The following is a 22,799-nucleotide window of genomic DNA, read 5'->3' as shown; positions in this document are numbered from 1 at the left end:
TTGTTTTCGTTGTATTCCTATTTTTTAATTGAGGTATACAGGGACCAACGTCTGTCCCAGGCTCAGGAAAATACCTGATTATTATTTTCGATTTCCTCATTTAACTCTCATACACTTATTTTAAATTAATCGTGTTGAATTTCCCTTTTTTTTTAAACGTCAACAAAACAAACTGACGACAAAAAGTTTTTGTACCACTCGCGAAAAAAATCGATTTTTCTGTTTTGGACGGAGCAGTTGCAGGTGAAAAATTTAGCTCCCCATTATTTCCAGATTAAACTGCAATTTCTGTAACCTACGCAGCTCAACATCATGCTGCAGGAATACGAAGATGACTATTTCCTGGAGGAAGATAAAATGTAAGTAGATTTTGGCTTGGCAATGTTGAATTCAGATGTTCCACTCTGTCTGCTGTATGTAATGCACGAAATGTTTTAGTGTTCGGAATATTCAATTTATTGTTTCATTTTTTATGAACTTCAGCAATTCTTGGGTACTTCTCTGTTGTACAATTGTTGCGCTTTAGTTAAAATAATCAAAATTCAAGATTATGTTAATATTTTTTTTTACCATATGGTAAACAAAACTAGGACGTGTCTAACTTTTTTTAAATGTTATTGGTCATTAGCACAGCAATTTTATATTTTTTATGGATTACTCGCTTTACTTATGATAACGATTACGAAGTTTGACTTAAATAATAACCTCCACTTATAAATGGGTTTAAATCTGTCAGTTTAAATTAAAATCACATTTTAAACCATTTTAACAAAAAAGTGTCGCTTTGCATCATGTTTTTGTTTATAGAACATCATATATGTACCAGCATAACATTTTCCTCAAACTCAAAAAAAAACTCACGCTTTCTCATTCAACATCAATGCATGCATGCGAACTCCCGAATTTTAATTCTCCAATCAACCCGAAAGAACTAAACCGTCCGAAGGCATCGGTTCTTCAATCAATATTTTGGAACCAGACGAACAAACTACACTGCTTCTGGATTTAGAAAGCACCGACAGCATCGACCATTCCCTATCGGTTAGCCACCAAGAGCAGCAGTGAGTAGGAAGTCAATTTTTCCTTTTTTTCCCCACTCGGTACATTACCTATGCCCGTTTGTTGGTTTTTCGTTTCGATTACTCTGTTTCCTTGCACCCATCCCGCCCGTCGTGAAAATGCCTCGGCCTTGGCTCGCAGAAATCCTACCGGTATCGAAGTCAACGAGGCCAATGAAGGGCTTTCGGGGGAACGGCCGTCAGTGGAAAGAACGGAATCCGTGGCCAGAGTCAAGGATGAAATCGCTTTCGTTTCCAACGACGACCTGCCGGATCCGGTTCTGTACGCTGATGGTTGTTGCGACGATTCCAAAATTATCATGTTGTGTCAGAGACAGGAAATGGAGCGACTGTAAGTTTTAAATAATTCTTGTATATTTTCTGTAGATACTTGAGGCTTCTCATATGGCTAGCGCTCTCATACATTAACTGATATTTAATATGTTTCCGCCAGCTTTGTGAGTTTCGTGATACTTTGGTAATTTGTCCTTGCTGCTTCTACTTTATGTGCTTTGCTTAAATCATAAAATATTGACAAAAATCATATCTTACATATAAACATTCGCTTATCAAAGGGGCGATTTTGTTCTAGGCTACTTAACTATTGACTAAGGGATGTGTCTAATGAAGACGGTTACTTTTGGCGAAATATTGTATGTGCATTTTAAAAGTGACATTTTTTTAATTCTTTTCTAGCGAGGGGATCATAATTTCTTTTCAAAGTTTCTGTATTTCTCACCTTCAAATGTACCAAAAATGTAGATATTACCATCAGCTTATAGTAACGTGTTCACTACTACTTACATGAGTAGCCCTATAGACATGTGCCAGGGGGGGGGGGGGAGGGGGGGGATGGTAAATAGTAAATAGTATTTCAATAATCTTGGACATGAACTTCTGAGTTGATTTTTTAATTTTTCCAAACGCATACCAGTAGACGTATATTTCAGTTGATATAAGATCTGATAAATTCTTCTTTTTTCTTTTACAATCTTTGTTTTTGTAAGCGTTAAGGAACTTTCCTCTACTTTTCCATGTTATTATGCTTTGTCTTGTATGCATGTCTCCATGCCGTTACAGTTGTCGAAGCTTTATGAGTCACAAAGTCTAGTTTACACCTGTTGGATTTTGCTCCTTGTAAATTTAAATTTTATGCTTCAAAGAATATCCCAAAAATACTACCGTATGTTGCTGTTTTATGTAACGGGAAAAGAGGGTTGAGGATTCTGCGAAAACTTAAATTAAAAAAATGCTGTCTTCGTTTTTTTCTTAATCATTTTTTTAAAGCTAACATTATCAACAGGTGTAAAACTTGCTTTCAGTTGGAATTTGAAGTGTGATTGAAAATATGATATGAATAATTCCGTTAACCAAACGTTCAACATTATTTTTGTCAAATCCCTAACGCTACTAACCCATAACCACGCTCGTGCTAACCAAAAGGGGGATGACCGTCAGTTCAGGAACGGTGGTCATCAAAAAGGACACTACCAATCTCATTGGGATCAGCATCGGTGGCGGTGCTCCCCTTTGTCCCTGTCTGTACATTGTGCAGGTTCGTTTAGAGTTTCGCCATTTTCCAACATGGGTACCTCTTAAAATTTGAGTCCTAATCCTTTGGAGAATCTTGACAGGTTTTCGATGGAACACCGGCCGCTCGGGAAGGAACGCTCCAAAGTGGCGATGAACTGTTGGGCGTGAATGGAGTCTCGGTCAAGGGCAAGACCAAGGTCGAGGTGGCCAAAATGATCCAAGCTGCTACCGATGAGGTAACGATCCATTACAACAAGCTACATGCTGATCCCACCCAGGGCGAGACGTTGGACATTGTGCTGAAGAAAATGAAGCACCGTCTGGTGGAGAGAATGTCTAGCAGCACCGCCGATACCCTGGGGCTATCGAGGGCCATCCTGTGCAACGATTCGCTGGTGAAGAGACTGCAAGAACTGGAGCGCACGGAAACGATGTACCGTGGACTGGTGGAGCATGCCAAGAGGTTTGTTTCGAACGAAATACGAAATTTTAAGTGCTTGATCATTTTATGTTTCGTTTTTTTAAAGGATGTTGAAGGCGCACTTCGACGTGCTCCAGACGTATCAGGCCTTCGGTAACGTGTTTGCTGCAATCAGTGTACGCGAACCACAACCGAGGGCATCGGAGGCGTTCCGTATATTCGCTGAACTTCACCGAAGCATGGAAAAGGACGGAATTAAGATGATCAAAACGCTCAAACCGATTCTTGCCGATATGGGAACCTATCTACATAAGGCTATCCCGGACACGAAGCTGACGGTGAAACGCTACGCCGATGCTAAGTTTACCTATTTATCGTACTGTTTGAAAATCAAAGAAATGGACGACGAAGAGCATAGCTATGCGGCCATCCAGGAACCTTTGTATCGCGTCGAAACGGGAAACTATGAGTACCGATTGATTCTCCGTTGCCGACAAGAGGCTCGAGTGAAGTTTGCCAAGCTTCGTAACGATGTGTTGGAAAAGATGGAGCTGTTGGAGTGCAAGCATGCCCGGGATTTAGCCTCGCAGTTGCGAAAGTTCATTCAGGGGTTGTCCACTTTGGCAGAGGAAACTGTTGAACGATTGGAATCAATCCCGAATCTGTTCCCGATCGAAGTGGATCTCAAGGCAAGTGCCTTTCAATATAAATCTGCGATTAGGTTTCAGGCGGAAGAGGAACTGGAGGAAGTGGAAGTTCACCAGGGCGAAGAAGCCGTCGAGAGTCCATTTATGGTTGAATCATCCAAAGTAAACAGTTCGTCCAGCAATGGAGGAACATCCATCGACCAGTTGCTGGCCGGATTCGAGGACATCGATTTGTCCAACCGGATCGGCAGTGGTAGCAACGTTATGGGTAACGAAAGCAACGATCTGTTGGTCGAGCTGGGTTTGGCTGATATTGATCTCAGCGTTGGCAATCGGAGTGCTATACTAGGTGCGCCAGATGATCTCATGTCAACGGATTTGGGAGATTTCAGTAAGTAATTTCATGATCAACTGTTTTTAAATATATATTTACCTGGTACTATACAAAAAATGTTAGTATTTTGAAAGAAAGTCTTATGCTACAATCTCTAGCTGTATTATTCTAGCTAACCTAATTTTCTCTACAGTTAATGGGTTGTTCAATTCGGTTTGAGAAAAAAACTGTTTAAAACTCACATTTCTTACAATATTTGACCAGAATAAATTCGAAGCTTCCAGGAAACTGAGGCAACAAAAGCTTATATTATCCAATAGTTCTGTCTTTTTAGTGGATTAAAATATTAAGTAATCTACGATTTTCGATTGACACGAATATTTTTCCAATATTAAAACCTTTACAAGTTTTTCTGATTGTTAAAACGGTCGTTTGCAGTTTACCGGTGGCCGTTCAAATGGTAAAGTGGCATGCACATGCGTTCCTTCAACTGTGATGCGTTTGAATAGCCCTTCCACTAAGGCGTACGCTGAGCAGTCCCACAGTCCATCGCAAGTCCATCGACTAGTGCCGTTTTTGGTGGTCTCCGAAAACTGGTACCAATAGGAACGGTAGTTTATTTTTGGAAATTTTTTGTTCTGTGTACTGTCGGCTTCTTTCCAGTAACGGAACGAGATGGGTTGACCTTCAGTTGGGTCCCATATTGAATTCAGTCCACTGGTGAATGCAAACAGTCTCTGCTGCAAAGATTCAGCGCTTTCCTGTTGCTTCGACTGTTGTTGATTTTTTTCTTCACTTACATTTTTAGTTTGATCAGTCTGTTGAAAAGTTGTGAAATCCACGTAATTTTGTGGTTTGATGACACTTTCGATTTCTTTACCGGTCAAATCTGGGTGGTCATGTTCACCAATCATTTGGCAAGATTCGAAAAAACCTCGGATTGAAATTGCAGCTCCACATTGCTTTCGACGCGTACCGGGTTTCACGCATAGCCAGCGGCTTTCAGTTGAGTTCGGAATCAAACACAAACTATAAAACTGTCTTTTAATCAGCACGGACCTGCTTTCAAAATATGTTGATTGATGAGCGAAAACCTTGAACTCGGTAAGATTATTTTGCGTGTTACAGACGTAATAACTTTTCAGTTCACAGGTTAAAATTTTAGATAGTTCAGAAGAATGTGAATGATCGTTAGTCGAAAATCGACTTACACGTATCCCATCAACCGAAACCTTAACCATGGCTTGGCAATTGTGTAATTTATCAAACACACACTTCCAAATGCAGGTCCCATCGGAATTCTTCAGATAGTACTTGTAACTAAAATTTTCGAAGAGTATTTTGAGCTGGCCGTTGACTGTTTTGATATCAAATTTTCGATTCACATCGAAGTGGTAGAGAACTTTATATATGTCAGGAACAGACAAGTTATTAGACTTAGTATTTGAAGCACATTCCTGAGCGTCTTCTTGTTGGGAGAAGGCATTAATAATATCTGTTTCACAAGAACCGAGAGCTTTTCTCAAAGCTCTATTCCACTCTTTGTTGGCCATAACTACATGGTTATGTCTGTTTATAGTATTTATATCTTTGAAAATACCGCGCACATAGATACAAGCTTCGCATGCTTTTATAATACACCGCCAACAAGTGACATCTTTTTCTCTATCGATCGTACTTAAGTTGAACCGTTGTCCTCGAAAGAACAAAAATCGATCCAATGGTTGGCCAGTATGATAACCATCGATTGTGTCTGCCAACCAAAACTTCTCTGTTTTTCCTGAGGCTTTTGGAATTGTGCCACGGCCTAGCGGACATTTTAGTATACGGAATGGATTAACTTCGTGTGTATGGCGGGCGGACTTTTGGGCTGGTAATGCCCGTTTCCCTTCATCTACGACCCTAAGGCTATATCTGAAAGGAAAAGAAAATATTTCCAATTTGAATTAATTTAATGAAAACATTTAACTCCATATAACAACAAATTAGGTGCAAGAGCGAAAAAAACGTTCGCTAGATACTCACTTGCAGCCACACAAGGACCGATATCCACACTCCCACGTGCTCGATCCGTCGTGGTCCAGAGATTTCAGTGAAAAAGGGTGGCCATTAAATTCGATCGTGACGCTTTCCTCGGTTTTCCTCAATATCCGAAAGTTGGGCGTTTGTTCTGTGCCACGACAGAACATCAAGAAGATCCTTTTTTGTTCGGATTTTTTCCACACATCGGTCATGAATTCACTTTTAAGAATATAACTTTGTGCTGAAAAGCGCTCAGTTTCGGCAACCGTCGAAAGTGGCTCATTGCCGATTTCTTCCAAGTCATCTTCACTTATTTCCTCGATATTGAGATAATTCCAATTCGTACCCAAAGTTTTTAGCACTGCTTCGTCAAATGACGGCGCAGGTTCAAAATTGTTTGCTTTTTTCGATTCAGAGTTTTTTTCGTTTTCACTCGAAGTTATAGTGCTAGTTTTGTGCACATCAGTCACAGAGTCGCTACCGTGGCAAAAGCTTTTACTACCTGTTGAAGTTTGTTCAATTTTGATAATCGCCGGATGTTTAATCTGAACTAGATTTTGATTTTTCGATGGGCGTCCTCTTTTCTTTTTAACGGTCTGCTCTTCACTCTTTTGTTCGGTATTCGAGGCTTTAGTAATATCGCATTCGCCGGCTAATTCGTTCAATGAGTTTTCATCTTCGTTTATTGCCTCGGTATTGATTATCTCAACGACATTTTGAATATTACTGTCTGCTACAGTGTCTTCAATTTTGATGACCGATGGAGATTCAATCTTTATGAGATCCTTATTTTTCGGCGGACGTCCTCGCTTCTTTTTAACGATCAGATCATCGCGGATTTCGATAAGTTTTATCCGGTCATTAACCGAAGTTTTTTTGTTGACCCATGTGTTGCTTTTATCTTCGCTTATTTCATCGGTATTTGGAGAATTGCAATTGGCATTCTTAGTAATACTTTTGTCTGTCGGTGGACGTCCACGCTTTCTTTTAGCAGATGTTTTATCGGTGGACATTGTCTCCAACAAGTTTCCGTCTTTGCTTATTTCCTCTGAGTCAACATTACTGCTATTGTTGATCTCAATAAGGTCCCTATTTTTAGGTGGACGTCCGCGCTTTCTGTTGCCAGAAGTGTCATCAGTGACCGTTTTACTGGACATTGCCTCAAATAACTTTCCATCTTCGCTTACTTCGCTAGTATCGATAGAACGGCGATTGGAAATTTCAATGGAATTTTTATTTTTCGATGGACGTCCCCGTTTTCTTTTGACATTCCGTTCGGTGACCCATTCGATACACATTTCCTCCAACAAGCTTTCATCTTCGTTTGTTTCCTCGGTATCGATTGCATTACAAGTGGCACTTAGTGCTCTCCTTACTGCTTTATCAAAACTCTTTGCAGCTTCAGTTGTATCTATGTTCTTTCGATAAGTGTTGTTATCCGTAATGAGACTGCTTGATTGAACCAAATGTTTGCTATTTGTGTTATCTTTCATTTGGATTTTGAGGTTGGCTTGAATTTCCTCGCTTGTCCCTACCAAGCCTGTTACATTTGATTCTAGTTTTCGGTATTTGCCGATCAGGGAATCGTCTTCATCGTCATCGTCCAAAACAATAATATCGTTTCCACTTGTTGCCTCAACTGTACTTTGTTTCGTTCCGTGCGATACATCGTCATCATCGTCCGAAATGATAATATCTGTAGTCGGAAGTTTATCTGACTCATGTATGTCATCGGGAAGTATCGATTCTTGAGCTATTTCTAAACCGACTGGAACCACAGCTACTTCTTGAAGATGCAAGCATTTTTGTTGAAATTTGTTCAAGTTTTCCAACTGCGTCCGGCACAGTGAGCAAAGATAGGTTTCCGGTTCGTTTTTTACGTCGACGGTTATACCCAGACATTCGGAAATAGTGGTGATTGCTACTGCTCCCGGCCCTGATGGCGAAAATATCAGTTCCAGGCTATCATTAGTAGCTAAACACAGGCGGCAGAAGCGTGTCGCGTTCGGACCAACGTCATGTCTCGAAATTCGCAGAAATTCATCGTTGCATTTGCCCTGCTTCATGAACCAATGGAATGCTTGTAGTTGGGCAGAACATTGGTCACATAGGAAGATGTCTTCGCTGTTGTAATCGAACTACAATGAAAGTTAAGTTGAGTATAATTTAATTGAGTCAGTAATGAAAAATAAGCATTTTTACCTGGATTTTGAAACAATCCGCCAAGGTTGAAATATTGATTCCCTGTTCTATGCATTTAACAGCATCCGAGCTGAAGCAAATGGAACACCTCTTATTCATTTTTCTATATCAAGAATAAGGTACCTGAATGTTTAAACTCAATTTCGAAAGCACTTGCTCGTGGTAACATGTACGAAACGGAGTTTTTAAGTAAAAACGGTAAAAACCATAGGAGCTCACTGGAAAAGAAAACCTTCCTGTCGAGAATTTTGGACTCACACACGCTCCTTTTTTGAAACTCAATATTAAGTTCACATTACTTCAGTGGCAGCCCTCAACTTTGAGTTCGACAGGGTAATTTCAAAACTAGTTCTGATAAGTATACTCAAAACTAAGTTCGGCAGCCGAACTCAAATTTATTTTTTTATTCAGCTGTTTATTTTCAAGGAAATAAACGAAGGTTAAGTTTGCGGAACCGGATGTTGCTATTCCGATACATTGGTTTGCTCCCCGGTCTAAACAACAAAGGAAACTTCCGGATGTTTCTTCCCACAGAAAGTAACATTCGGAAGTTTCCGGACATTCCACGCCGCTCCGGACACAATTTTACGCTGACAACGGCGAACATTTCATTATGACGTTCCGTTACAGTCGTTCGGTGATTGTTCTGGAGTGATAAAATTTTGTGACATGTTCGTTAGTTGCTGTTCCGGTTTACAGCGAACTTACAAAGTGTTTTAAGTCCAAAGAGAGTTCAATTTTCAGTTCACTAAGCCTAGTCCACACTAGGAGACGGTTCGTCTCGAGACGCCTTCAGCGTTTCCCATTTTCTTCGGGAGACACTGAGACCGTCTCACGTTTCTAACAACAACAACAACAAACAATAAAGTTCGTCTCATAACAAAAATCGCAGTTCATGTTGCCTAGTGTGGACTAGGTTTTAGGTTGAACTCAGCTTTGGAAAAGCCTCGTCGAAGGAAAATAAAAGGGGAAAGTTTTCAGTTCGCAGTTCGAACACCGTTTTGCACGCTCTATTTTTTTTAACTCAAAATTAAGTATGACCGAGGTTCAAAACATAGTTCGATTCTATGACCTTAAAGTTAAGTACCATTTTTCCTCCTTGCGATGGTTAAAAACGGAGTTCGAACTGCGAACTCAAAATTGATCCCTTTTTTTCCTTCGGCGAGGGATCAAAGCTGAGTTCGACTTTCCATTGCTCTGTAATTGCAATGCAATGTACCGGAACAGCAACATCCGGGTACAACAAATTTTAATCATCCTTTAATTCCCTGAAAATCAGCTACCCTCGAAAAAAAGGATAAATTCGAGTTCGGCTGCCGAACTTAGTATTGAGTATGCCTATCAGAACTTAGTTTTGCTATTGCCCAGTCAAACTCAAAGTTGGGGGAAGCCACCGAAGTGCTGTTTTGAACCAAAACTACTTGATTTTGAGTTTAAAAAAAAAGAGCGTGTGAATCATCGCATGCAAGGAGGAAAAAGATAACTCAATTTTTAAATTCATAGGCCCTTATTCTGCGCCTCGCGTGACGTGACGATTGTTGAGTCACCCAAGTCAATCTATTCCAGCAGTCGGTTTAGGTGAGGAACGTCACTTCGGATGAACTTTGTGAGTTCTTACCCTATTCTCGTAGTCACCGTGGGTGAGAATCGTCGCATTCGGGTGACGATTTTAGGTGACAATTGTCGGTACCTTTTTAGGTGGCGACTAGATAGAAATTCAATGAAAAATTTATGAAACAGGGAATAATTTGGCTCTAAATGTTCAACAACATTAAAGTATGACCATTTTTAAAACAATTTTCACGAAAAAATCTAGAATCGCTGAACTAATTCGGCAATGTGTGAGAATTGTCGGTACCTTTTCAGGTAGTGACGAAATAGAATTTGAATGGAAAATCAATGCAAAACAGCATATTTTGATTTTAAGTATTTACTTACACTAAAATATGATAATTTAAAAAAATGAGATTAACTTACTTATGTACATTTATTTTAAATATCTGCTTTTTTGCTCAATGAAAAAAATTCTTAGAAACATTTGATTGATATGAAATCATATAAGTTTTACATTAGATATTGGGTAAACACATTGTTCTCATTTGAAAAGTACATTTTTATTTATTCAAAGAAAAGTTGTTCTCCAAAGAATGTTTGTTGTAGTACTGGCATGCAATCCTTTATGCGCCATTCGATATCGATTAAATTTGTCCACTTTTGTGCATGAAGGAGTAAAGGTGCAGCAGTGCATTCAGTCGTTTAACCACTGCCGTACAACAGCTTAACAGCATCTCCCTTCCCCCGGTTCCATGAGAGTACTTAGCCAATTCGAATTTGTTTTAGTTCTCCAGAATATCGAAATATAATTCCTATTAGATTCGTCACTTTGCAGTTTGTGGATACATAGGTGATTTTATTTGTTAAATAACTAAAATGTTAAATAACTAAAATGAATAGTAAGGCTGCAAATTTAAAAGAAAATCGGATTAACATCGAGTGCTTACTATAAACATATTTAGCTTTCTACCTGTTGCTGTTCTAGGGAACCTGTTTCCGGAATGCGGACCTAATTCTGTACGAATTAATTAAAACCGGCAGTTTGATGGGACACACTGGGACATCCACAAAACCACTTTGGGTTTGTGGATACATAGGTGATTTTATTTGTTAAATAACTAAAATGTTAAATAACTAAAATGAATAGTAAGGCTGCAAATTTAAAAGAAAATCGGATTAACATCGAGTGCTTACTATAAACATATTTAGCTTTCTACCTGTTGCTGTTCTAGGGAACCTGTTTCCGGAATGCGGACCTAATTCTGTACGAATTAATTAAAACCGGCAGTTTGATGGGACACACTGGGACATCCTGGTTCCATATGAGCATGAATCGAATAAGGCTTGCACCGACCCACCGACAGCTCTGAACGACGATGACCAGTCCGAAAAGATCCTCGCAAAGCGGCTGATCCCTTTTTGCATGCCCGACCGAAATTTTTCAGCTTCACTTTGGCCCTACAATTGGTAAAATACAATTGATTACATAATCGTTTAATGTAATTTAGGGTAAAAACTTGTTGTTGATGCGAATAATAGCACTTTTTCTTGGATCGCAAAAACTTTTTTGGCGAAATTCAAGGCCTTCCAACGAATTTCACGTAAACAACATTTTCAGCAGCTTGTAGCACAAAACGAAAACCACTTTACTTACCTGATAACACTTTGAAATTTGGCCTTGTATCCGCTTCTTTTTGTAACGATTGGTTCGGGCGACATATTCGGATCTTCGATTTTCACATTCGATGGTTCCTCCTTCAACTCGGTGCAGGTTCCGGACTCATCCTTGGATAATGAAGTATCCACTTGGACCACATCATTAGGCCCTGTTCTTTGTCAAGCAGCTTGCCATTGCCGTACAATTCGATTGTGGTCTTTTAAAACCCGGAATTCCAACTCGTTTGTTTGAAAACTGATTCAAAAAATCCGAAGCGCGACCAAACTCAAAACAAAACAGAACAAGTTTGGCCATTTTGACAGATGTGTTCATTCGGCCACTCACCTAGAATGAACCTCTGTCACTTTACATGGATCGACTCCGGGAATAAGGTGACAAATCTCACGGTGACTCCGAGGTGAGGTGACAATCATCACGTCACGCGCGGCGCAGAATAAGGGCCATAGAATCGCACTTTGTTTCGAACTTAATTTTTAGTTTGAAAAAAGGAGCGTGCACTGTTTAGAAGAGGAAAGGCAAAAACATGAAAACACTGAACAAAACGAAGGGGATTAAACCAGTCATTTTGCTAGGGTACCGTACATCGGGCGTGAAATTAGCCCACTCCAAGCATGGCACATGATGACGTAGTCGTTATGAGTGTAGTGACCTTACTACATCATCACCAATCACCATTAGCATCACTAAACACCAATTGCACTCCATGTGCAACAGTTTTACTGTTTCACAATATAACATTTTCACTATTTTAATCACAACAGCAAAAACTACATTCATTCGCGACAACAATCGTTTTCAGAATGAGCAGGTCTCAACATCCCGCCTGCCGGCTGGAAATCTCATTTTCCATAGGACAAAGTGAGGCAGAATTCTTTAAAGCTATCTCTTTTTTCCAACACGGCCTACCACAGTTTATTTCATTGACGTTTCTACTTTACACTGTAAACCTAAATCTGTAATCTTACGGTATTTCTTTACTCTCGTATTATTTCCTACAATATTCCCTATCTCCACTCTTCGAGGAACCTTAATATGTTGTAGGTTTGGATTTCTTCGATAAACATTTTAAAATTAACTGTTTAATATAAATCTTTATCAAAACTTGTATTAACTTGCTGAGAATTGAGAGCATTATCAAGATGCTACATCTTTATTTCCAATTTTGACACGGGGTGCTTTAGCGAAAATCTCAACTCCCTCGTATTAAATCAAACCCATACTAAACACAAACAACCGTCGCAACTGCATCTTAGGAAGCTTTCGAATCGAAAATCAATTAAATTTACTCTTTTTAAACTTCTTTCCCTATAGTGAAAATTCTGAGAGTTGAACTTCTGAAAATGTAACATATAAAAATGTAACATGTAAAACGTGCGTAATCTGTCAAAATAGGAATCCTCAAAACTTAACAATGTGCCGCAATATTATTTTTCACAGTCATGTTTAAAACAGTAACGTGATGAGCTTTTTTTTTTTGGTTAGCGAGAAAAGCCTTTCAGCGAGCACAGTGCACAGTGCACAGTTTAACGGCTTTCATCAATTTGATCAGATAAAATGTTATGGTTCTAAGAAAAAAGATGGTACTATCTTTATGTCTTTCGTACTTTGATTTCAATACAATATCCTCGACTATCTCTAAAACAAGTATTCATTAAAATGATTTAGATGCCTTCGGACGCTTTGGACCTTTTGAAAATAAATCTGAATCTGTTTCAATGTTTACAAAAAAAAAAAAACTTTTACTAACACTTAGCACGGGATTTCCATCGCCACCTGAGAAATGTATACAGGTTGACTCTCCATAACCTCGATATGAATAATCTAGAATTGAAGTGTAGCGTAACGCACGTAACGCATGCAAAATTTCATCCATGTTTAAATGTCATCAGCATAAACAAAACATAACGAAAACCAGTGCGCAGCAGAGGAGAAATATAGCATAGAAGAAACTGAACAAATATCAAGAGGATACCAAAAAAAATCACCGAATGCAGATGTTAAATCTCTTTTCTTACTTATAATGCAATTTCAACCCGAATTCTAGGCTTAGGTTTACCTCGGATTAGTCGCTGTAAGTGTTATTTGTAATTTGTAATTTATTGATTATCAACTTGTTATCGTTTTTCTAGTGCAAACATGCAGAAAAATCATTCTAATATTTGAGGACTCCTTAATCCAATCATCCTCCAACGGCCGCTGCTAGTCTTCACGATAAACCAGACCCTACACAGCCAGACACAATGCTCACCTGCCGAAATTCATGCATCTCTGGCTCTCATATCAAGCCCCCGAAACATAATTTAACACCAAATCACGGGTTCAGACGACCGATGCGGACTCGGAATGAGACACAGCTTCTTGTCTCATTAATCACTTCACCAGGCAAAATTTCAGGTATAGATCCGTGACTGAACAAGCAGTTCCAAAATGTGTAGAACTTTTCTACTCGAAGTGAGAACAGGTTACAGTACTTCATATTAAGATTTTAACTATTGGACTTCGAAATGCTAATTCGAAATTCTAACTTCAACTTCAAATCCAAACATGTTTCCGCCTGAGTAACAAACGTTTAAGTCCAAATTATCCATTAGATTCAGCATTCACCTCACGAATCACAAGTTGGATCTTCACCCATTTACAAAACCTTTGATTTCGCATGCAATAACAGATTGTGGTTCTATGCCAAATTCAAGATTTGCCTCGCGGCCCATCATATAGGCAATGTTACAGTCTATTATAATTTTGGAATGATTGTTGATCTTCAGCTTGCAGCTGCTTATAAATTCGTCCATCAGACGCCGGTAGTCTTTAGGGATTTGTATCCCTGAATAAAATTATACACCGTTGTAGAGTCACTAGATATCACTAGCATCTTTAATCTCAGAACTGGAATGACTTAAACTTCACAATTTGGCTTCAAGTTAAAACACGGAGAACGTTAAAGAATAAAATGTTAAAATGAAGGTTTTAAATAAACAGTTATCAATCCAGACTCTAATTTTCAGTCAGTTAGCTATTCATTCTCAGCTCTGACCCTTGCATTGGTTTTGTTAATTTCATCTTATTTTCAGATTCGTTTTCCATATTTCACCTCTCAGATATGGACTTAAAGACATCATTCATGATTCGGAGACAGATTTAGACTTGCGGTACTTTTATCATAAAAAACAGAAGCAAATTCAGATTCATGAATCTGAAACACGTTGGTTCTAGATCTCACATTCAAATGAATGTCTCAATTAGCAGAAGTTTTGAATTTGAACTTGCCGATTTAATTGACAAATTTGAATTCAGATAATCTAGTTAACAGATTCGTAGCTTCAGAAGATAGATTAAAGACACAAGTGGTAAACACAATTCAACTGCGATTTAGACACATATTTCTATTTAGATTCCCGTATTTGAATGCCGTTTGTATATTTTGGATCCAGACACATAGATATTCAGAAGGAAAGTGATATGCAGAAATGTTTCGATTTCCGGGTTCAGGTTCATATTTAAATCCTGTTCATAAACACCGGTTTCCAGATATGGTTCTCAAACTATTATTTAACTCAAACCTCAAATGATAATTGCAGATTTGATATTCCGATTCAGTCAAACATATTGTTTTTATTCTGGATTATGATTTTAATCACGTTCATAGATTTAGGTCTCCGTTTTGAGTTCATATGATCTTACAGATTCGTAGTTACAACATACATATATTAAATTAACAGGGTCAAATTATGGATTCATAAGTTTTCAGTCCCCAGATAATATTTATTCAGTGTTCTGATTTGGGAAGCATTTATCAATAGATTCCCAGAATTCAAATGCCGTCGGTTGATTTTGGAATCAGACTCAGTTTCATTTAAATGCAGATCTTAAATATGATTGACAACTAGATCTTCAGACCAAGTACTACAGACTACAGGCTCAAACGAAATACCTTTCAGATTCATTCACAGTAAGAATTCTATTTACTCTCGAGATGCACACCTACTTATCAGATTGTAGACTTGAACAACCTATTCAATTTCAAGATTCAAGAGGCTTAGTTTTTAACATTCAAACTCCTTCTTGAGATTAAGATTACAATTCAAACATAACACTCATATTCAATCTATTCCATTCTGGATTTCACTTTAATTTTATTTTGAAATCCTTATTATTGAATCCCGAATTTAAATTTTGACTTACTTTTCTGTTTTCGGTTTCGCTGTGACCAACTGAAACTGTTGAATGATTCACAATCATTTTAGTGCACACGTACTTCAACTTTGACTGACATACACTAATTTAAGTTTGAAATCTCTATCATTAGATTTTAACTATCAATTGTTTCAACTCGTTTTTTTTTATTTTTCATTGTCCTATTAAACGATAAGTCATCCAGAAGCATGGCTTATTCGAACCGCTCTAATTTGCTTGAATTCAATTTGGTTAGTTCTTTTTAAGTTTGTTTCCCAGTGAAACTTTTTGATTCATTTTCGTTATCGAATTTAAATGTTAAAAATGAAGATTTTCATCTACATGTTATTTTATAGCCTGGAAAGCTATCTTATTACTAACTTATGAAAGTGGAAACAGGTTTCTGCTAAAACTGAACGCTGAACTTATGCTCAAATAATAGAATATAGAGTGCTAGTGCCTTAATGCCAATAATTAATTTACTTCTCACTTCAATTCATAGAAATGGAATATGGAGTCCTCTAGCTCCTCACAACAATATCCATTTGAGACCCTTCGCTCAATCGTAGTTTTAAAGAAGTTTGATACAGAATATGGAGTCCTCTCACTCCACAAACAGAATATATTTATTTGAGATCATCGCTCAAATCGTACTTTTCTTTTTTTTTATAACTGAGACCCTCGCTCAGAATACAGAATATGGAGTCCTCTCGCTCCTCATCCTCAACAATGACATTCATTTGAGACCTTCGCTCAAATCGAACTATTATTTTTTTTTAACTGAGACCCTCGCTCAAGTTACAGAATATGGAGTCCTCTCGCTCCTCAACAATGATATTCATTGGAGACCTTCGCTCAAATCGAACTTTTATTTTTTTTTTTCAACTGAGACCCTCGCTCAGAATATAGAATATGGAGTCCTCTCGCTCCTCAACAATGACATTCATTTGAGACCTTCTCTCAAATCGAACTTTTATTTTTATTTTATTTTATTTTATTTTTTTTTAACTGAGACCCTCGCTCAAGTTACAGAATATGGAGTCCTCTCGCTCCTCAACAATGATATTTATTTGAGACCTTCGCTCAAATCTTACTTTTCTTTTTTTTTTTAGCTGAGACCCTCGCTCAGGTTACAGAATATGGAGTCCTCTCGCTCCTCAACAATGACATTCATTTGAGACCTTCGCTCAAATCGAACTTTTCCCATGGTATAAAATATGGAGTCCTCTTGCTTCTAAACAACAATATTCATTTGAGACCTTCGCTCATATCGAACAAGTAACACGATCTGGAATCCTCTTGCACTTCATTTTTTTAAAGGACCCATTGAGACTTTTAACACAAAATCAAATGCACTCATTTTTTCTGTCAGGCAATATAACACGGTATCTTCTACTACTCAATATTTATAACTATTTGAGACATTTTATCAAATGTTTTTTTTTTTTCATTAATCTACACACATGCATTCCATTAAAGTGTCTTCCTTGACCTAGTAATTAAGTGCTTATTGTAACTTCAAGGTTTTCGTAAATAAAAATCACAATTACAATTACAATCAAATCCATTCGCATCTATTTTTTTTTGTTTCAACTAAAACTTTTTGACCAAGAAATAGAATACTAAGTTCTCTCGCTTCTCAACATTTATACTATTTAAGACCTCTTGCTCAAAATGTTACGCTTTTTTAACTGAGACCTCTAGCGCTTTATCCGTTTAAGACCTCAAAACATCAGACATGTTTTTTCAACTGCGACCTCCCGCTCAAGTAATAGCATATGGAGTCCTCTTGCTCCTCAATTACAATTTGAAAACTCTCGATCAAAACTTACTTTTTTAATACTGAGACCTCTCACTGAAACAGATTTTTTTTTTTAATTGCAACCTCCTATGAACAATTTAAATTATCTGGTCACCCTTCCTTCTTTGCCGCCATATTTTTATGAATGATTTATTTGAAGGTTGAACTTACCCTGCAGGAGCATTTACTGCGCCATTGTAGTGACCTTACTACATCATCACCAATCACCATTAGCATCACTAAACACCAATTGCACTCCATGTGCAACAGTTTTACTGTTTCACAATATAACATTTTCACTATTTTAATCACACAGCAAAAACTACATTCATTCGCGACAACAATCGTTTTCAGAATGAGCAGGTCTCAACATCCCGCCTGCCGGCTGGAAATATCATTTTCCATAGGACAAAGTGAGGCAGAATTCTTTAAAGCTATCTCTTTTTTCCAACACGGCCTACCACAGTTTATTTCATTGACGTTTCTACTTTACACTGTAAACCTAAATCTGTAATCTTACGGTATTTCTTTACTCTCGTATTATTTCCTACAATGAGATTTTTCATATATAGCATAGGAAACAAACTGAAATCTTCGTTTTTCGTCATTTGCATATAAAATTTTAGTAATTAGTGTAAACGAACTCAAGTTGGTGATAAAACAATTGATTTTAGTACACGCAGCGAAAAGATTTTTTATTTCAAAGGAAAGTGCCGCAAAAACAAAGGATTTTTTCCTTTGATTTTGGGATAAATAAAAATTTCTTTGTTTCAAATGAATTTTCGTTTGTTTCAAAGAATTTTTCTTTTGAAAAATCTTTGATTTTAAATACTAGTACTTTGATACAAAGAACAGTTTCTTTTGTTTCAAAGTTGCTTTGTTTTGCCACAAGGTAATTTAATTTAGATTTAACTGCATTTCTCGCGTGAGCTTTCATTACGTCGAATGAAACAAAATTTGAAAAACTGAGATACTCACTAAAAAAGCTTCATTATAACATTATCTACCTATGTGATTGATAAAACAATCAATTTAAACCCTTTTAACATATAAAATTTAAGACTTTCAAAATGACGAATGAAACAATACCTTGATTGCCAATTTCAATGTTGCTTACGTCCCTTCTTCCAAACGGCGAATGTGCAGAGGAAGAAAAACCTAGCACATTCGCTATGGATTCCATGAGCAAGTGTATACAGATAGAGGTTATCAGAATATCAACCTGGCAATGAACATTATTTCAGATTCTTTTTTTTTTCAAGCGTTTTTAAATCGATACTCAAGCAGCAAACCTAACAACTAACAGCAGCAGGCTGATCGGCAGCAGCCTGCTGCTGTTAGTCACCCAATCACCCGATTCACACTTTTATTACGCATTCACTAATAAATTTACCGCTACACTCGACAACTCACCAAGTTAACATTCACTATGCCGAGAAAATTGAAAATTTTATTTACCGATAACTGCCTCAGAAACATTTGGGCGTAAGTGCAAGTTGAACGAATCAAAGGACGAATGAGACAAATTTCCCCTCCAGCTGGTCGGCAACAGAAAGTTGATCAGCAGCAGCAAGCTAGTTTGACCAATGGCGCACCAAATTCACACATTTCATTATGCATTTTCTCACCAATTTTCCGCTACACTAGATATTTCACTTATTAAACAGCCACTACGCCGAGAAAATTGAAAATTTCCCATAGTATTTGCATCAGAAACATTTGGGCGTAAGTGCAAGTTGAACGAATCAAAGGACGAAAGAAAAGAGACGAATGAAACAAATTTCCCCTCCAAACGACGAATGTGTTCAGACGTATGAACGATTTATGTTTGAATATGTCGTATGTTCCTATATGATTAAAAAATAGCTCTAAAAATTGCAAAAAATCAAATTCATAATGTGAAATATCTGAAACAATTAGTTTCCATTAATATAGCGTATTTTTGGAAGGGTTATCGGCGCAGGAATAAAAATAGGATTTGAAAAACACTCTTTAAATTTCAGAAGCGTTTTTCTCGGTTCGGTGTTTCTGTTTCATTCGACGTAATGAAAGCTCACGCGAGATTTATTCATTGAACCATTTTCTATTTATTAGAATTGGAAGAAATATTTGCTGTTGTTTTGAAATTCCTATTAGGAATTTCAAATAATAAAAAGAAACAGTTTTAAAAATAAAATTTATTTTTATTCACAAATAAATTAAACACTAGGTCACAAACTGATTTACTTTAATCGGATCATCTGGAGTCAATTTTCGTTGACCTGATCGCTGGTTTGGAGCGGTGTCACCTCGGTTGAGGCATCCAGGGACTTAGAAAATCATCCATCGGCCGTGGTCCTGTAAAATTGCAAGCACTCATTGAAATTCTTCAATATTTATTATTTAATTAACATACAATTACCATACTTTATCCTGAATCATGCTAACTAAGCTAACTCTGATCCACATTTTCACACGATCAGCAAAACTTGAACCGATTTTTCGTTTTAAATTCTTCTTGCCCAATGCAAAAAACCTTCTAAGTTTGAAGTTTTTATTTTAAGATATTATTCCTTTGCATTGAATACATTTTTCTTTGTTTGAAAGAAAATTTACTTTGTTTCCAAATAAATATGCAATTGAACAAATGTCTTTTGAATCAAAGAATTTGTTTAAAACCAAAGTCCAAAATTCTTCGATTCAAAAAAATAATTCTTTCTTTCAAAAATTATTCGTTTGAAACAAAACAGTAATTCATTGATTCAAAGAAAACAGGAGATTGAATCGAAAAAATGAATTTTTTGATTCAAAGTCAGTTTTGTTTTGTTTCAAAATCCAAGTTTTCTCTGCGTGTATGAAAAATATTTAAAAAGAGCTATGGATCATTCCAAAACACGAATAAGAATAAAATAGTCGATAATCTTCCATCAATTTTCGGTCGGCATATTCGGCATCAACATTTTTCGATGGGTTTTCGGCAAAAATATTCAACAATCTACACAGCAAATTTTTTTTTGCTGGAAATCAGCAAAATTTTGCTGGTTTTTGTCCTGCTGACTTTCCAGCAAAATTTCCAGCAATTTAAATTGTTGGAAAAAAACAGCAAACGTTAATGCTGGTTTCCAGCAATTCAAATAGCTGGTAAATCAGCAATCCAGATTGCTGGAAACCAGCTATTTTTTTTTCAGAACATTCGGCGTATTTGGTATCAAATTTATATTTCAATTCGAAATTAAATATTGGATACTGCCTGTGGTATGACAAGAGATAAATAACAATTATTTTCTTCCATTTTTCATTAATGTATTTATTCCCAAAATCACATATTATTTTAATGTACAAACATCGGGGTGTTAATCATCCGCCACCTAAAATAGAGTTTTGATTAGTATTTTTCTTGAAATATCTACCTATCTTCTAAATACTCACCCTTGGCTTGTCTCGTTGCTAAAATATAGAAGAAAATAAGAATAATTGTATTAATCTTATCAAAGTTCGAGAAATAAAGTCTCACCTTGCTTCAGCGTACGAAAACAAACAGACTCCAATTTGACAATTCGATTGCTGATTTTCCAGCAAACTAGATCAATTGCTGGAAAGTCCAGCAATTTGAAAACCGATTGCTTGTTTTTCATCAAAAATTACAAGAACACAACCGAATGCTGAAAAAACCTGCAATTTGAAAACCGATTGCTGGTTTCCAGCAAAAATTTGGATTGCTGAACATTTTCAGCAAATTTTTTTGCTGGAAATCGAGGCAAAAATTAACTGCACAGCAAATTTTTTTTTGCTGGAAACCAGCAAAATTTTGCTGGTTTTTGTCCCGCTGACTTTCCAGCAAAATTTCCAGCAATTTAAATTGCTGGAAAAAACAGCAAACGTTAATGCTGGTTTCCAGCAATTCAAATTGCTGGAAAATCAGCAATCCAGATTGCTGGAAACCAGCTATTTCTTTCAACACAACCGGCAGTATTTAGTATGAAATTTATATTTGAATTCAAAATTGAAGTTTAATGTTGGCTGTGCAAACACACAAAAATTTCGGGGCTCCACTTAGCAAAATTTCGCTGTTACTTTCCGTTAGCAAAAATATTTTTTTACTGTTGAGTTAGCAAAAAGTTGAATTTACTTGATTTTAGTAATACAAAAGGTCATTTTACTTGATTTTAGTAAAACAAAGGTTTTTCAGTCGCTTTGTTCACAGACACCAGCCGCCGCGCCAATTTGGAGGAAAATAAAAAGCTGTCGCGATTAAGAGCGGTTCCGGTTGTTCGTTGCTGGTGGTTCTTGTGGTGGCCAACTCCACGACTAAATGGTATCTGAATCGACACCGGATGCTTACAGGTAAGGTCCGATCTTAAAATGTTCAGATTGTCCAATTTTTAAATTTAAAATTTGTGTGTTTGTTTTTTTTACCAGGTTAAAACTGCAACACGAAACCCGCAACGGCAATAAAGAAGGACCACAACTGGAAACGAGCTGCATCCGGCAAACACCCCGGTGCTGTACCTTTGATGAAGATGGCATGGGATTTCGCTAGCCAGTAGGTGCGTTCCCTGAATCGGAATTTCCGTTTTACAAAAAGTGTGATTTTTTTTAAATGTTAAAAATAAATTATAAGTGAATGAAATTTGTGTATTCTACTCAATAATCAAACATTCCCCTGATTCTCCATAGAAAAAATAACAAAACATTAAATTACGGATCCGGGCAATCTTTTTCTCCGGTTTTTGCTAAAAATTTGAGTAAAAAAAGTGGCGGCTAACTTTTTTTCTCGTTTGCTAAAATTTTAGTTAAAAAATATTGCTAAATTGATTGCTAAGTTTCTAGCTGGTCAAATTTGAGCAAAATTTTGCTAAATTCCGGCCTCGAAAATTTTGTGTGTACAGTAAGCAATAAAAACAATTATTTTCTCCCATTTTCAATAAGGGATTTATTCATTTAAAAAAAAACAACTATTTTACAACCACTTTCTAACACCGGCTCTGGGGTGGCCGCTTTGTGCCAAAGTGTTGATCATCCGCCACCTGTAAAAATAGTTTTGATTAGTATCTTCTATGGAATATCTACCTGTACAATAAAAATTTACCCTTGACTTGATGCCTGGTTGCTAGAATATAGAGGAAAATAAAATAATTATATCAATTTAATCAAAATTCATAAAATAAAATCTCACCTTGCTTCGGCGTGCGAAACAAAAACAAACTCCAAATTGACAACTCGATTGCTGATTTTCCAGCAAACTAGATCAATTGCTGGAGAGTCCAGCAATTTGAAAACCGATTGCTGATTTTTCAGCAAAAATGACAAGCACATAACCGAATGCTGAAAAATCCAGCAATTCGAAAACCGATTGCTGGTTTCCAGCAAAAATTTCGATTGCTGAACGTTTCCAGC

At 37.0% G+C, this 22,799-nt stretch overlaps 2 protein-coding genes and 1 long non-coding RNA gene across 5 annotated transcripts; 2 read left to right on the top strand and 1 right to left on the bottom strand.

Annotated features, from left to right (window-relative positions):
* Positions 1-210: 210 nt before the first annotated feature.
* LOC129745099 (PRKCA-binding protein) lies at positions 211-4,124 on the top strand. 2 transcript variants are annotated; one of them, XM_055737938.1, is made up of 6 exons: positions 211-359; positions 930-1,061; positions 1,201-1,410; positions 2,502-2,613; positions 2,693-3,054; positions 3,119-4,124. In XM_055737938.1, the coding sequence occupies exons 1-6, from the start codon at positions 313-315 to the stop codon at positions 4,056-4,058; spliced, it is 1,803 nt and encodes a 600-aa protein (XP_055593913.1). In that variant the 5' UTR covers positions 211-312; the 3' UTR covers positions 4,059-4,124. The 2 variants fall into 2 exon arrangements, with proteins under 2 accessions (XP_055593913.1, XP_055593915.1); XM_055737940.1 differs by lacking the exons at positions 930-1,061; positions 1,201-1,410.
* LOC129745098 (uncharacterized) lies at positions 2,536-8,460 on the bottom strand. Its single transcript, XM_055737937.1, has 3 exons — positions 8,218-8,460; positions 6,019-8,153; positions 2,536-5,907 (listed from the first exon to the last, which is right to left on the bottom strand). The coding sequence occupies exons 1-3, from the start codon at positions 8,314-8,316 to the stop codon at positions 4,413-4,415; spliced, it is 3,729 nt and encodes a 1,242-aa protein (XP_055593912.1). The 5' UTR covers positions 8,317-8,460; the 3' UTR covers positions 2,536-4,412.
* Positions 8,461-13,343: 4,883 nt separating this feature from the next.
* LOC129748027 (uncharacterized) lies at positions 13,344-22,102 on the top strand. Of its 2 annotated transcripts, XR_008737630.1 has the most exons (4): positions 13,344-13,520; positions 13,579-13,843; positions 21,592-21,746; positions 21,822-22,102. It is a non-coding gene; the product is annotated as an uncharacterized LOC129748027 (long non-coding RNA). The 2 variants fall into 2 exon arrangements; XR_008737629.1 differs by lacking the exons at positions 21,592-21,746; positions 21,822-22,102 and adding an exon at positions 16,735-17,654.
* The last annotated feature ends 697 nt before the right edge of the window (positions 22,103-22,799 follow it).

This window comes from Uranotaenia lowii, chromosome 2 (assembly GCF_029784155.1).
Source record: "Uranotaenia lowii strain MFRU-FL chromosome 2, ASM2978415v1, whole genome shotgun sequence".
Taxonomy (NCBI): Eukaryota; Metazoa; Arthropoda; class Insecta; order Diptera; family Culicidae; genus Uranotaenia; species Uranotaenia lowii.
The sequence above is the reverse complement of the archived record's forward strand: the minus strand, read 5'-3'. Positions and strand labels throughout refer to the sequence as shown.